This window comes from Neopelma chrysocephalum, unplaced genomic scaffold, assembly GCF_003984885.1.
Source record: "Neopelma chrysocephalum unplaced genomic scaffold, ASM398488v2 Primary Assembly neopelma1_97102, whole genome shotgun sequence".
NCBI classification, from domain to species: Eukaryota; Metazoa; Chordata; class Aves; order Passeriformes; family Pipridae; genus Neopelma; species Neopelma chrysocephalum.
This window is the reverse complement of record NW_020925744.1, coordinates 2,107,550-2,123,777: the sequence shown is the minus strand read 5'-3', so window position 1 is coordinate 2,123,777 and position 16,228 is coordinate 2,107,550. Positions and strand designations below refer to the sequence as shown.

General features: G+C 42.3%; 1 protein-coding gene across 8 annotated transcripts in view; it reads right to left on the bottom strand.

Annotated features, from left to right (window-relative positions):
* Positions 1-16,228, bottom strand: part of IQGAP2 (IQ motif containing GTPase activating protein 2) — a 133,448-nt gene that overhangs the window by 56,973 nt on the left and 60,247 nt on the right. For all 8 annotated transcript variants that reach the window (XM_027671407.1, XM_027671409.1, XM_027671413.1 and 5 more), the window contains exons 3-5: positions 6,882-7,038; positions 5,534-5,611; positions 3,673-3,749 (exon numbers count right to left, since the gene is read on the bottom strand). In XM_027671407.1, the coding sequence (XP_027527208.1) occupies positions 3,673-3,749; positions 5,534-5,611; positions 6,882-7,038 (312 nt within the window). The remainder of the gene's footprint in view (positions 1-3,672; positions 3,750-5,533; positions 5,612-6,881; positions 7,039-16,228) is intronic.

The window sequence follows — 16,228 nt, the reverse complement described above, 5'->3', positions numbered from 1 at the left end:
AAAAAGACAGAGGAAGAAAGAGTGTTATGAACATTAGAGAATATTTTTTTTGCTGTTCAGCACTTCCGGGAGTATATTGAGCCAGGTGTGATACTTCCTATGCTCCTTCGTTGTGGGTGAACTTATTAACCACCAGATGGTGCTGAAAATGTGCTTCGAGTCTTGCAGGGAACACGAAGACACTTCTACTCTGGTTTAAGGTATAATTTCACTTGAAACAGCTTGCTTAATGCTTTTATAGTGTAAGTCGAACCTCAGGGAACCACAGAGTCAAAAGCAGGAGACCTTGTAGGTAAGGAAGCTGGATATGAGGCATCAGAAACAAGGGGGGAAACAAAGGGGAAAGAACAGTCCCCAGGTGAAACTCCCTCCAGTATGAAGCATCACCCACACAGAACTGCAGCTCATATCAGGCAGAGATTCCTGGGTCTTGTTTTATGCTTAGCTCATGTATAATATGCTGTAAAAAATAGATCTGAAAATAGTGTGCTTTTTCTTTTAAAGCGTGCTTGTCATTCTGCTGTTTCCTAGGAAAACAATGAAGCTGTCCAGCTTCAGAGGGACAGTTTGTCTAGGACGTAGCAGTGATCTGCCTGCAAAGATAATTTGAAAACTGAATTTTTCAAGAAAAAATATCCCTAAGCACTGCTATTTATGAACAAGAATCACTGTTAGCACCTTTATTTAAATGAAGCTGTTCTTAACTGCATTTAGTCCCCGAACAAATCCAAATCAACTTTCACAAGAAAAAAAATGGTGCAAGAAATGAAACCCATTCCCTTATATTTTTGAAGTCAGGCTTCCAGGATTAATGTTTCAACAAAAGAAAAGCAAGAGGTAATTATATTTAACAGAAGTCTAGAAACCGTTTGCTAAGCCACTCCTTCCTGACCAGAGCAATGCTGTATTTGACAGCACAAGTTGTCCCACATGCTGTAAGTGCAATGATAATTATTTTAGACTTGAAACAGGGCATATGCTAAAAATATATTTAAACCACCATGCTTAGTGTCATTGTCTATCTTCAGGCCCTCTAGCAGCTCAAAGATCATCAAAACATCAAATTACCGATGGCTTTCCCTGCAAAATGCTAATATTTCAGATGTGAAATACACTTTTTGGATGGAATTTTTTGCTCCTGTTACCTACAGTTAAGGCTATTTCATGCCTCTTAAAGGGCCAGTTATAAATGGTCTTATCAATTTCAAACACTTAAGTTATGCACGCTGACTGCACATAAAAGAATTCAGGTAGGAAAAACCTGAACTAAGATGGCTTCGGGATTTTCAAGAATGAGAAGAAGAAAATACCTTGTTTTAAATTTACATAGTTTTGTTGGAAATGTTGCTTCAGAGTAATGACTTCATAGCAACTAAGAAAGAACACAAAGTAGATCAACCCCTCACCTCTCTGAGAAAGTGCTCTGTATTTCCAAATTATGAGCCTTTGAAAATTTAGCATGTGCTGCAAGATGCATCAGAATTTAACATTTAAACTCAGTGGTGATTCTTTATATAGTGGTCACATGCACCTATGCTACCACTGCAAAGGTGAAAACCCTGCTTGCAATTGCTGTTTCTCAATGCTGGGTTGTAGGACCCTGAGAACCACAGGGACATGGACTAGGTCAGTAACAAGGGTCAGCAAACCATGTACTGATTCCCTGGAGAGGGTACTGTGACAATCCCAGAAAGTAGAGAAGATGGGGTACATGGCATGAAGCTGGGAGTACAGACACAAGCAGATTGGTACTTTAAACATCAGCAGAAGGGGAACAGAACTAGACTCCTACAGCTCAGCATTCCTCTAATGCCAACCCAACTAAGAACGCTGCTGGCCAAGCCAAGTTCCCTGTCCTTAATTCTGTTGTTTCCCAGACAGCTTTCAGTGTAGTCTATGCACCATTTAATACTGACATTGGAGTTTGATTTAAAAGACTCCAATGAAGGACTTACGGCATACATTGTAGGAAAAGTTATGGAAATAAGTCAAACAGAATAATTGTTTCTTCTATTATTACGTGTTGTATCATATGCAGGCACATGGGACTATAATCTCATGGGAAAGCATCATAAGCGAAAGTATTGCAGGCCTATTCGGTGTGTCATGACACATTTGATATAAAGTCCTTTTCTAAAATAATAGCACTAAAATAAAAAATATAAGTACAGAGTTAGAGCTTTGTGTTGATATACAGCAAGGAAAAGTAACGTAAACAAGACAAAGTTGGAAGTGAAATCTGAGAGAGAACACAGACTTATTCTGATACTGGCATAAGTCCTGGGGTATGTCAAGATGAAGAAAGGAGAACTTCCACCAAAGGTGAACCCATATAAAACTCAGTTCAAGATAAAAGAGTTACTGTCATTTCAAAGATAAGGCAGATATTAAGAAGGTATTGGTGGGGTTGTTGTTTATGTAACATTCAAATCCACAGTTGATAATTTCCTCCATACACAAGGAAGCAACATTGGAAAAACTAAATGTGTTATTCCACCTCCTGCGAAAACTTTGAGCTGGCCCATAACGTGACTGGAGGGACACGCAGCCCACCGTGTCAGCCTGAGCTGGTTAACGTTATAGCCCTGTGCATCCTCTTTAGGAAATCACTTCAAGCTTACACAAGGCACTCGCTGTCAAAACAGACTGCACTACCAAGTTATAGGCAAGAACCATCCTCAAATAGTGCTGGTGACACTGCCCTGTTAACATTACACCAGGTATAATAACTTCAAGGGGCAACACTTGACAAAGATGACAAAAAAATACTGGGCTGTCAGATTACGAGCTATTTATTGACAGTGTGTGCACATCCCAGAGTAGAAGAGGGGGCACATCGTTTCAAGGATTAGCCCTAAAAAGGTTTCAATAAAGTATGTATTGAATAGCTTCTGACTGATAGCCCTAGAGCAGCTGATGTGCCTTTGAACACTGTTAGAAACATAGAGGAGAGTTTGAGGTGTAAGTTAATTATGTTCTCTGAAAGCTTAGTTGCAAGAAAGTAATGAAGGAAAAGGCCTCCACATGCAGGAAATGAGCTAGGAGAGCCACAAGAGGGTGAAGCTGTCTGCCAACACCACTGTCCTTCACACCAGGAACAGCATAGGGCAGATGTTTTTGTATTGAACATCAAAAAAATCTTAGGACATAAAAAATTTTTAACCTCTATTTTCAGTGGTGTGGTCAAAGCCTCCCTGACTTTACTTTCAAAATCGAGGTGCTCAGAAATTTGAAATCTTGGAAAATGTTAATTTTTATGTGAGTTACCTCAGAATTTGGTAATTATTTGCTTCACTTTTGGTACAGAAAGATGTCAGTTCATGATAACTTTCACTCTGATCAGCACATCTGCACCATGGTTATACTAATATTTTGCTAAGTTTCTGTTCATTTATTTGATTTCTATTGCAGTATGTGTTTTGAAATTCCATGTGCACTTTGAGAAGAGGTGTACTAGTGAGAAAAGGGTGTCTGTGCTAAATTCAGTAGTCCTTATTTTCCATTTTGAAAATACTTTGGCCAATAGTCCTGACAAAGTTGAAGTTTTGTCTCCAAATTAATGATCTTGTAAATTCTGACACATTTTGACATACTGGTTACCCTAAAGCCATTTGCAGACTTACACTCCCAGCTTTGGCAGCTACTATAACTTTTATTCCCATCACCAGTTACCTTAGAGCATGAATGCAGTATATCATCCTAGGGATGTTTTTCCTATCGTAGACATCTGTGGTCTCTGGATAAAAGATCTAAAAAGCAAAGAGCACACAGTTAAATAAGAAGACTTGTTACTGAGCAGAAAAGTTTCCTCTGCTTAACCATACCTTAAACTTAGAGAATTTCAGCTGTTACTTCTATACAGTTATAAATCAAGTCTCTTCTGATCTTATTTTAACTTTATCAGTAGTTTTCATAAGGAAGAACTTAATAATGCATAAAAGCTACTTAATGAGAGGGGAAAAAAGAAAGATAAGCAGACAACATTTCAACAAGATTTTTAGAAAAGGTACTTTGGCATAAGCTCAGCCAGTAGTGCTTGTCCTCCTACAGACACCCAAAACCTGGAATGCAGTTACAAGTTGCAAAGCCTCATTGAAAACCAAACTTATCAAGTATGGTTTAAAAGTGCATAATTCTAATTGCCAGCACCCCGAACTTCATGAATACATCATTTACAAAGATATTTACAGAGAGGCAAGAATTTAGCCAAGAAGTCACATCATAAGTTCCAATTCTGGTTCTACCACTAATTTGTTCCTGGCCTTGGTCCCAGTCGCTAAACACTGTTTCTCCACAAAAATATAATAAAAGACTTAGTTAACTGTGAGAGTTGGCAGCATGCTTCCAATCCAGGCCAAGCACGTGGGGCTGCACTGTCCCATGGTTAATAGGACAAGACTGAGTAAGACAGGAGCACAGTGCCCTCTTTTGCTCAAAACAGCTTTATGAGGGAGAATTGGGAAAGCTTTTGGCCATGACCATCCTCTGCAACAGAAACATAATCTGTCAGAGGAGGGATGGCAGGGCGGAAATCAGCCAGCTGAACACATGACACAAGGACTAAACTAAGGGGAAAAAAACCCTCACCTGGGAAAGGCAGGACCCTTTCCATCTCTATGGCATTTTTGATGTTAGTCATGGATGCCCTTTTCTGCGTATGGGCACCTGCACTGAATTTGCCTACAGTGGCTGGCCATTAGTCCATGTAGCCCTTCTAGAGGCTGCCTGAGCATCTCAGCTGGGCCCAACCATGGTGCATCAGGCAGCACCGTGGCTGCCATCACTCAGGCACCCTGAGGCAGCTGCTGGGCAGCCTGAGCGAAAAAGTGCTCACCTCAGGCTGTGTGTGGGTGCCAAAATGTCCAAACAAGCAGCATAGGTCTTTCCGCACAGCCCTTCCTTAAAGGATTTTCATCCAAAATAGACTCACTGGTGCCCAGAAACAGCAGCAGAGGGGGGAGATGACAAGTGAAGACCCGCAAGGAGGAAGATAAATATAAGAGGTGACCCAAGAAAGCAGTTGGTGGAAGGAGGGCAGCAGCATAGTCACGCAGATGCACTGGAGGGTGCAAGAGCAGTCTGGAAACAGGGTAGAGGCAGAGAAACTGGGACGTACATTAAGAGGAAGAGGCAGCAAGAGACACGATGCGAAGAGGTAACCTAAAGGAAGGAAATATTTAAATTTTCTATTTTAAACCACATTCCTTTCAGGCCCGCACAGAGACTGCACTAGCAATAAGATTTAGTTAAAACACTGCTAGTGTCCCATTTGCCTTCACACAGGGGAAGCACCCTGAGCATTTCCACGCACAGCATTCATCCACAGCAGCCTCAGCCCACACATGCCGGCAGCAGCAACACAGAACTGACACTCCCACTGCTTTCCACATTACCTTCTTTTCAGAGTTGTTTTCTGAATTACGTCTTCCCTGTAGACTTACAGTAAGGAACTGTTTGTGCTCAAGTAGAAGAAAGGGAATCTTAGTGAGCCAGTGACTTGAGCCACTTTTTTTCCTAAAATTTGAAGGCTTACCTTAGGCAGACCAATGGACTCCATTGCTCTTAACCACTGCACAGTGTTGTCAGTGTGCCGAAAATGAAGGCCAGATCTCTATTGGAAAGATAGAAGGAGAAGATTATAAAAATCACATTAGCTAAAAAAACTCTAGTTATTGATCCTCCTGTTGTTTCCCAATTTTAGATCCTAAAGCTAATTTCAAGGAATTTTCCCTTGTTTGAACCTGGAGACCAAAGTGTAACAGCCTCAATCCTGCTAATGAAGCATCCTAACACATCAACAGCCCCATGCTGAGTCCAGCTCTTTCTTTCACGTTATGTAAGCCAGATTTGTACCCAGCAGGGTGGATGAGGATTGAAGTGGAAATTTGTACAGTCCTTCAGTAGTTATTTGAGCTTCAGGAGTAGAGGTTGGATGTCGAATACCAGGAACCAAAATACAGAACTGGTAACACTGATCAGGCACCGTTGCAAAGGAGAACAGATAACATGGTCTTGGTCAACCTTCAGTTCTGCGTGAATACCTGACCCTCCCTACAGCCTATTCAAACAGTGTAAGAGCAAAGTGGGAGAGTATATATATATATATACACGTATATATATATTTTTTTAAATTAATGTTATTTTTTATGGTAAAGCAAGAAAAGAAACCTGAAGTCTGGTTTTGGAGATTTTCAAGAGAAGCATTTAAATGTACCCAGAATTCTTAACCATGGTTCTGTTAACCATATGGGATCTAAGTAATTTCTCAGTTCTCAAGAGCCAGTTATATACACCTTAAAAATGTCAACTTCAAATTTTTTCTGCCCACTCTACATGTTGAGACAATGCATTCCATAGTGAAACCGCTGTGTATGAATGTACATATTTCTATATTATCAAGGATCTTGGAGATAACAAATGACTTGCACAGGTAACAAGCTAAGCCCAGTTACTGGTAGTTTGTTTTCTGCTTTTCAGTGTTAAAGTCGATGAAATAAACACACAGATCTAATGAAGTGAATGTCAAATATCCTCCTATACAAGCTGAAAAAAGTTTGGAATATTTATCAAATTGCTTTTGACTCCTATTCCTAATGAGAAATAACTTTATAAATGGTAAAGCTCATGTTCTTCCTGGAGCCAGAAGTGTAATTTGTTCAGCCTTAAAAAGTTGAAGTGACACCAGCAGAGTTTTTCTAAGGGTAAAATATTTCTAACTTATCGTGCTGGCTTCTTACTGTTGTGAGTCTTCCATCTAGTCCCAACAGTCTTACAAGAGAGATACTGAAAATTAACCAAGCATGTTTGATAATGTTTCACAGTTGGAGGACAAAAATTTTATTTTTTTGTCTTGACAGTGAAAGAACTGAGGAAGTTGTTACCTTATAGCGTGCCTGTTCCACATCATAGATCTTTTTGTCTGACACCACATTAGGTGCAAAGAATTTTGCAAGCTTGGCAAGATAAACACCATTTCTTAATCCTTCTTCCAGTTCTGTAGTTGGGGGCAGCTCTTCATCCAAGCAGACCTCCATCCATCTACAAAGACATTTGTGAAATTTTTAATGTAAGTGTTTTAATATAAGTGGCACCTTTTGCCCACAACCATTGTCCTTTTAATGTCATGACTACAATGTAATCATAGCAGAAAAGGGCAAGGGTTAAGGGCAAAATTCTCATATTCACTCACATGGCAGATCAAAATGACAGAAAATCATCTCTGCAGTATGTGTTCATGGCCCATCAGGAACCAAACAGCATACACACCTAAGGGGTCCAACTCAAATCTTTTGAGCAGCACTAGGCTTTTGAATAGACAGTAATCTAAGCTGAAAACTAGAAGAAATCATGGGACGTTGTATATTACTGATGTTTGCATTTAAAAAACTCTGATAGCTATGCCAGTGCTGAACCTCATGAACATCAAGGCCAGCAGTGGGCTGGGTGAGGCTGGTTCCAAAGTGCTCTGCAACACAAGCTCGCAGCAATACCCATCTCAGTGCAAAGCACTCCTGCAGATTATTCTCCTCCTGCAACACACAGAAGCTCTCCATTGTCACCCATGAAACACAGTGACAATGCTGGAGGAAAGCTTTTTGTTGAAAAGCCCAATGTACTTTATGAATTTGAGCTCTGCTTGGCAGTAAGTTGGCTGAAACATGGCTTCTGGTTAGTGACAGTAACTAAATCCTCCAAAATGGTAAACTAGTTATGCATTTGAGAATTAAGATGTGATAGACGTGGGACTACATAGAAAACAGTAATTAATTAAATTACATAAACAGTTCAGAAGGCAAATAACAGACATGAAACCATACTATCCAGTAGTTTTATATTGAGTAGCCTAGAGAAATTGCTTCCAAGGCACTCCCAAAAGAGATTAGTGTCCTAATCGCTAGACCAAAAATTCCTTACATTGGTGGTCTAAGTGTTTTGGCCCTGTGATATTATTCTTTCTTCTAGCAGCTAAATCACATTACAAGAGCTTTAAATCCACTTAGTTCTTCCCAGTATTTTTTTTTTTATTTTACTCAGTCAATCTCTGATGCTGCTAGGACTTTAATATCAATGCAAAAAAGAAAGCTGACGGGCAAGAACGAAGTTGAAGACAGTAGTTCGCTTTACTTACTGTCACTAAGGCAGTGTCACTGTGAGACAGCATTACAAGTCTAACATCACTTCCAAAGGAGTGATTTCAGAAACCAGAAAACTTGGATCCAAGTTGAAAACAAGCCAGCTTTTACTCTTCCACAGAGAAGAAAAAAGGTCACTACATCATTTGGTTTCACATTAAAACTCTAGACAAATGTCCTACTTTATTACACTTTTGGATTTGTTACAGGATATATGAAAGTTGTTTCACTGAAGCACAGACTACCCAAATAGCTCTTGAGGAAACCAACACCCATAAATCTGAGACAACATCACACAAAACTGAATGGAGCAAGCATCACTAGGAGAACTATATTTTGCAGTATAAAAGTTGCTTCAGTGAGGATAATTGTATTCCAAACAAGCTTCCTGACTCCGTCCTGTGTTGCATGTTCATGTGTTGTGGGTTCATGCCAAAGGTCCCAAAAATCATCCTTACTACTATTTTATAGACTAAATAAAGGTACACATGAAGTCAAAGTGTCACAACATTTGCCTTCTCCAAAAAAGAAGACAAGGAAGAATAAACAAAGAAAGTGTATTCCAGGCAAATGTGTTTTTCACATAATCCAGTTAGCTTTTCCTAAAGAATTTATTTCCTAGTGTCATGGTTTGAGATTGGCCCCACCTCGAGAAGAGGGAGACTCAGAGGTGATTGGGTGCCAGGGCAGTGTTCCCTGAAGAGCCAATCACCACTCATGTTGTTCGCTTCTGCTCAAAAAAATCATATATTCGCAGCACCGGAAGTGGTTGGCAAGTTCTGTGTTGGCACTTGGGCTGTTGGTGTCTGCTGCGTGTAGGTGTGGAAGGCCGGGGGGTGGCTGGGCTCCTTCTTCCCCTCCTGGGAGAGAGGAGAGCCCTGCGGCCCCCCCAGCTCTGCCTAGCCCAGAGCAGAGTTAGAGGCAGCATTTTGAATGTGTGCAGTGAGGGAACAGACTCACAGCACCTGACCTGAGGTAAGAGGAGAGAGGCAGGCTTTTGTAGCCAAGCCTTCTCCCCCCTCCTTTTCTACAGCTAAGCTGTGGAGGGGGGCTTTTCCTTTCCCTCCACTGGAAAGTGGAGGAGAGGCTCAGCATTGAAGCTGAGCCAAGTGGACGGGCCATGGAGGTAGGCCGGGCGCTCGGAAGAAAGAGTCCCAAGCGAAATTGGAGACGGACCCCCAGAGAGAGAGAAAGGGGCCCGGAGGATGTCTCTGCCACGCAGGACAACCGAAAACTCGAGGAGAAATCCACATGCCAGGACGTGGACGCTTGATAAGCAGAACTACACTGCAGCAGCCTATGAACCAAAGTATGAGAGAGAGAGAGAGATCACACAGCGGCAGGAGAGCAAGGACTCAGAGCTATCTTCCTGGACTTCATGAGGAGGAGAGACTACAACAAAACAACTGGAACTTGGTGAGGGGGGAGCGTTCAGGCCCAGAACACTCCCACAGAGGGACTGGTTACTTTCCAGCCTTGAAAAGGCTCTGTCCTGGACTAAACTTAAAGGAGGGGCTTGAAAGGACTGATTGATAGAGATGTAATATATATATATATAGTTGTCTTTAGCTTGTATAGTATTTATTTGTGTAAATAAATGTATATACTTCCCCCTTCCCCTATAGAAGCCTCTGGCCTGAAAGTTTCTCTTCGGTGTTGGCATAAATTGTGGGAGGGGGTGGAGAAGCCTGAAAATTGGATTTTTTAGATTTCTAACGTGGCTCAAACTGTGACACCTAGAATGTGTCTTCTGGAAGAAGAGTTGTACAGATAAGCAGGAGGAGCTTGCTGAGCCACGGGCAATATTCACTATGAGTTGAAGCTGCCTCTGGTGTTTCAATGGGCCAGCTCCAGTGATATGAACTGTGTACCCAGAGCAGCATTTTGTACCTTACAGTGGATTCTTTGCACTTCAAATTCTCAATTTTTTTATGAAAAGATTTTTTTTGACATCTTCAGAAAGTATTATATTGGAACTGTTTTTGAGGATACACACATGTCCCCCCCCATTCTTCTTTACAGTACAAAAATTTGCTGTTTATATATAAAATCAAGTAATTCCCCAAGCTTTAAATGAGATGCTGATCCAAAGTGAAAGCTGCTCCTCAGCTTTTCAAACCTCCTGTAATTCAACAACATTAAAACTGTTGTGGATTTTTCCCAGCACAGTGATGAGCCTTTAACATTAATCTGGAAGCATCCATTCTGGATAGAAAGGCTACCCTGTCAGGGTAAATGCAGTTCCCTGAGGAACAAACAGGAAACAGTATGAGGACACAAAGAAAGCAGAAAGAAGAAAAAAAAGGAAGAATACACTTGTCAAAACAAGTCCAGATAAACATAAAAGGAAACAAGTCTCTCTTTAGAAGGAGAATATTGGTAACTCAGTGGGAAAAAAAAAGGAAAAATAGAGAGAAGTGGAACAGACCTGAAAAATGCAGAGTTTCTTTCCATTTATAGCAAAAGATCTGTAGGTTGTATCTATTCTAGAAAAAGTCAGGAGTCTGCAATAGGGCAACTATAACTTAAAGCACTTGGTAATAAGTATTCAAGACTGAGAAGAGAGCTACATATAAGACACGTTTTACCACTGTCTAGAAGTTGCAGAACTTAGCTACAACAAGATCTACTGTGAAAGGATTTACTCTGTTTTGCACATGTTTAATCTGAGGAAGGAAAAACCTCAGGATTTGAACTAAATCCTGCTAATATACAACCAACCTTGTAACTTAGTTATGCAAACAGCTGCTCAACTCTGTTACTCTCTCCTAGAATTTATTGAGACATCATAGAAACATAGATTGATTTGGATTGGAAAGGACCTTATAGATCACCTAGTTCCACACCCCCTCTCCACTACATGAGGTTGCTCAAAGTCTTATTCAGCCTGGCCTTGAACACTTCCAGGGATGGGGCATCCACAACTTCTCTGGACATTCTGTTCCAGTGCCTCACCACCCTCACAGTAAAAAATTTTCTCCTAATATCTGATGTAAACCTACCCTTTCTCTATCATTATCCCTTATCCTGGCATTGCATGTCTTTTTAAAATATTCTTCTCCAGCTCTCTTCTAGGCCCCCTGTAGGTACTGGAAGGTGCTGTAAGTTCTCCCCAGAGCCTCCTCTTCTTTGGGCTAAAGAACTCCAGCTTTCTCAGCCTGTCCTCACAGGAGGGGTGTTCCAACCCTCTGATAACTTTTGGGGCCCTCCTCTGGGGCCTGCCAGAGCAAGTCGTCTTTCATGTGCTGGGGACCCCAGAGCTGGATGCAGTGTTCCAGGTGGAGTTACACCAGAGCAGAATAGAGGGGCAGAATCACCACTCTTGACCTGCTGGCCACTCTGCTTGTAATGCAGCCCAGGACACCACTGCCTTTCTGAGCTGCAGGAGCCTATTGCCAGGTCATGTTGAGCTTCCTGTCAACCAACTCATCTGTGGCACTTTTCTCCCCAGTACTTCTTGCAATCACAGAAGTTTTGTTTCCTTTACCTGATTCAATTAAAAGGCACTTCTGGTTTTAAACAAAAAGAAGCATTACTTCCAACCTGGTGAGGTTCTGCTTTTTAAGACACAGTTGCTGAGTTTATGAAGGTTATTATATGACATGGTGCTGTCAGCAGGAGGAGACTAGGCCGAGAAAACTAGAAATCCTTGTACTTTTGTTTCTTTAAGTGAAACAGAGAATATCCATGTGACAGTGAGGATTTATAGGTACCTTTGAAGCAATTTATTTTTCTTCAGGGCTAAAGAAGCAGCATTGTTTTTGGCTCACTCACTGTTTTCCTGAGCGCACAGAACTGCAGCATCAGCATCAGGTTTAAGTCTGTTGCAGAAACTGTTGCCCAAAAAGAGTAGTTAAAACCATTGCCATACGAGATGAAGGGTCTGTAAGTCAATCTTAGGTTGTATGTTTTTCTTCAGTATGAGGCTTGTGGAATTACTATTATAGCTTTTAAGTGTGCACATGCATTTCTGCCATTTCTTTTTCTACAACAATACCATAACTGTGACTTAGTGAAAGAGGTAAACTGTGAAAAACCGATACAGTGGTGAACACGATGGTTTATTTGGTCACTCAAAGCTAAATGCAAACCCCACTCCAAGATGGAGGGACTGTGGTGGGGGGAAACAGTTTTCCCCCTAGAGTTATAAAAGTGGTAACCCCCGAGGGGGTGGTGACCCTTGGGGTTTGAACCAATGAACGCTCCTGCAAAATATAAACATTATCACACTTAGACCAGAAGAGGAGTTGTTGTAGTTGTTGGAGAAGAAGAAGCCATGTTGTGAAGCCACGAGGAAGGGGCTTGGAGCCCCTCTAAGGGGCCACAGCCCCCCCCAGCCCCTCGGCTGGCGGGTGCAGGGACTTGGAACAGTGTTAAACTGGGTTGAGTGCCTGTAGCTAAGAGCTGGAGGAGTTTCTCCCCGGTAAGCAGCAGTAGGAGACACTAAGAGCGGTGGCAGAGCAGCAGTGGACAGAGAAACAGTGGCAGAGAGCCAACAGCAACAAGTATGCAGCAACACAGAGAGAACTCCTGCAAGGAAAGTGAGAAAAGAGCAGCAGCAGAGAGCAGGACTAAGCCACTACAGAGAGAGAGAGAGTTTTGGGGTAAGGATAACCAATCCCCCAAACTCCTTTGAGACCCCTCCGAGAGAGAGGAGGATGATGGACTCTTACTTGAAAGAGTCTTGGAGTGCAGTATCCACTGCAGAGAGGAGCTAAGAAGCTCAGGCGTCCTGAGAGCTGAGCCAGGACGGCCAAAGGAATGTGTGCGGGGGGGTGACCTTGGCCCCCGCCGCTGTACTGCCAAGCTGGCAGTCTTGAGTCAGAGCACGGGAGCTCTGCGAGGGGCTTGACTCCCCTGAAGATAAGGACCGTCGCGAAGACCCCTGTGCTTTGCGATATGACGTGGTGACGTGACCTTTGTCCTGGTGAACACAGCCCACGGAAGACCCTCGTTTTGGAGACGGAGGGCCGAGGGGCTTGGATATCCCCTCGTGTGTACTGGCATAGATCCAGTTACTGATGCTTCATGAAAGAGAGAGAGAAACTGCTGCCTTAGAGGGAGTGCAGCTCTGAGAGAGGAAAGGATCTTTCTCCTTCTTCCCTCCTGGACTTTTATTTGGAAGGGAGAAGAGATTTGATCCATTGTAAATACTGTATGTCATGGTAGAGGTAGTTGAGATTGTGTATGTAGTGTACTATAATATTTATTTGTACAGTGTATTGTAATATATCCCTTTCCCCCCATTTGAGTCTCGTGTGGTGTCTGGAAAACCCATCTCACACTGGGTTGAGATGTGGGAGGGGGGCTAGGACTCGGGAATTGGATTTTGGGGCTCTGAAACCATGACAAAAGTCAGTTTCAGGAAGCAGACTAAAACATATGGCGTATCACAGAAGTTCCGGGTAGCACCATCGGGGTAGCTATAATTCGCTACCTATGTCAGTTTTAGTCTTATCATTTGGATCAAACATGCATAAGCAGATATTTTCCTATAGATAGATTCTTGGGATCATACACCAGTGTGCATAAGTACAGCCTCCTTTTATTTTCATAATACTGCAGTATTGGCCAGCACAAAAACAAAGGATTTGCCTTAGACAAAAAACCAGATCTAGATCTGATCAATGGAAATATATCTCCAAAACTTTAGTTCCAATACATTGTACTGCATAGTCTGTCAGGGGTGAGTATTGAGGTACAATTTTTTTTGCTTTGCTCAACTCTGTTTTAACTCTTGACAATCTGAAGCAGAGCTGTTCAGTAGTGAATTTCTGGCATGACAACAATGATGACTTCTATGCCAGACTCAAAAGCAGTAAAGAGCATGCTGCTCACCAAGAGATCCAGTTTCCACATTTGACTGAGCACTGGAACAGATTGCCCAGAGAGGGTATGGAGTCTCCATCACTGGAGATTATTCAAGAACTGTCTGGATGCAATCCTGTGCCATGTGCTCTGGGATGACCCTGCTTGAGCAGGGAGGTTGGACAGATGACCCCACTGTTGTCCCTTCCAACCTTATCCATTCTGTCATTCTGTAAAAACAGCATCAGTACAATTAGCTCAGACTTGCACTTTAAACCAAAAAACACTCGCTGAATTTCATTCAAGGCAAGGTCAAGGGAACTACAAGCACCAGTGCTGCACTATGAACTTAGCCAATTATGAAGTTGTCACTGACAATCTGTGTGGTCAGCAAAGCACACACATAGGTCAAGAGACTGGAAATGCTGGTGTATCTTCAGCAGAGATGAGAATATGTTGTACAACACACCCAATGCCCATCACATTTGGCACACAATGAATACTGTAGCAAAACCAGTACTTGTGCTGCCCTGCCCTTTTGGATTTATGCTGCAAGATGTGGATCCAAGGGCACCAGGTTTTTACCTCGTGGGAAACAAGACCTTCAGAAAAGAAAAGATGGGGCTCCAGAGCCAAAGGTCAGAACACTACATGCCACTATGAAAAAGTTGCAGGGAGAAAAAGGTAAAGATAAGTTACCACTCATTTACTACCTTCCTGGCTCACAACCACAGCCCTTCAGTCTAGTTTAGCAAAAGTGAAACAGACTGCTGACCTAGAGACTACAATGTGGCCATCTTGTTCCAAAGAAAGACTGAAAAAAATCTTGTTGCTAGAAAATAAGAATAATAACAATCAGATTCAAAACAAAATGTTAGATTCTAACTTTAAATGTCTGTGAAGTAGTAGGATTATTTTTAAGTCAAAACTTTTACTTGAAAATATTCAGAAATATATGAAGTCTGAAGCATATGAATTCATCATTTAAAGTTCCACATTATTATGTCTCTACTTTCTGAATCTAAAAATTTGTTAGAAATCCCATCTCTTAACTCTTCATTTGCTTTTTTAAGACAAAAAAAGAGACATTTTTACCTGCCAACAATCCCTTAAATATTGCTTCATAAGGGAGGTTGAGAGCAGCAGAAGAAATCTAGGTGTGTTGTTTGGCTGAGTAGTGTGGGGGGTGTCAGCATTGAATTGTTAGTAAAGTATGTTGACTTTGGAATTTGTTCTCATTATACCGCAAGCTTTAGCATGATACACCTCCTAAACCAGAAACCTAAGGAAAAGGTTATTTCACAAACAGCCACAGGCTATTTCCAGAGCAAATGCATGCAAAACTTCCAGCCACTCCATGAAAATAGATATATATAGATTTGAATACCATCATGGCAAAAAGTATGAGTTGTATAAAAAAAATGCACAAGCTTGAAGGCTTGACTTCAGTGGGCAGCTGAGAAAACTACTTTTTTCAGACCCTTTTTCTCCCCCTCATGTTCTGGTGCATTCAGGCCCAAACCTTCCTTACAGCTGGGAGCCTTGGCTGAAGTCAGAGCTACAGCCCTCTGCTGCCAACTTACTCCTGGAGCCAGATACCGTGGAAGCATTATCTTCTAAATTTGAGGCTCTAGATTCATACTCCAGTGACAGTTTCTACTGCATTGCAAGTTTTATCCATCCTAAAAACTTACTTTGTCTGTGTATTGGGTTTGCATGGCCAGGTTTTGGCAGCAGAGGGGCCACAGGGGTGGCTTCTGTGAGAAGCTGCTAGAAGCTTCCTCCATGTCCGGCAGAGCCAATGCCAGGCAGCTCCAAGACGGACATGCCGCTGGCCAAGGCTGGGCCAATCACAAATGGTGGTAACGCCTCTGTGATAACATATTTAAGAAGAAAAAAAAAAGTTATTGCACAGATGTAATTGTGGCCAGAGAAGAGTGGAGTGAAAATACTGAGAAGAACAGCTCTGCAGACTCCAAAGTCAGTGAAGAAGGAGAGAGAGAAGGTGCTCCAGGTGCCGGAGCTGAGATTCCTCTGCAGCTTGTGGTGAAGCCCATGGTGAAGCAGCTGTGTCCTGCAGTCCATAAAGGACCAGATGGATCTCTGCAGCCCGTGGAGGAGACCCATGCTGGAGCAGGTGGCTGCCAGAGAGAGGGCTGTGAACCTGTGGAGAAACCCATGCTGGAGCAGGCTCACGGCAGGGACCTGCTGACCCATGGAGAGGAGCCCATGCTGGAGTAGGTTTCCTGGTAGGACTTGTGACCCTGTGGGGGACCCACGCTGGAGCA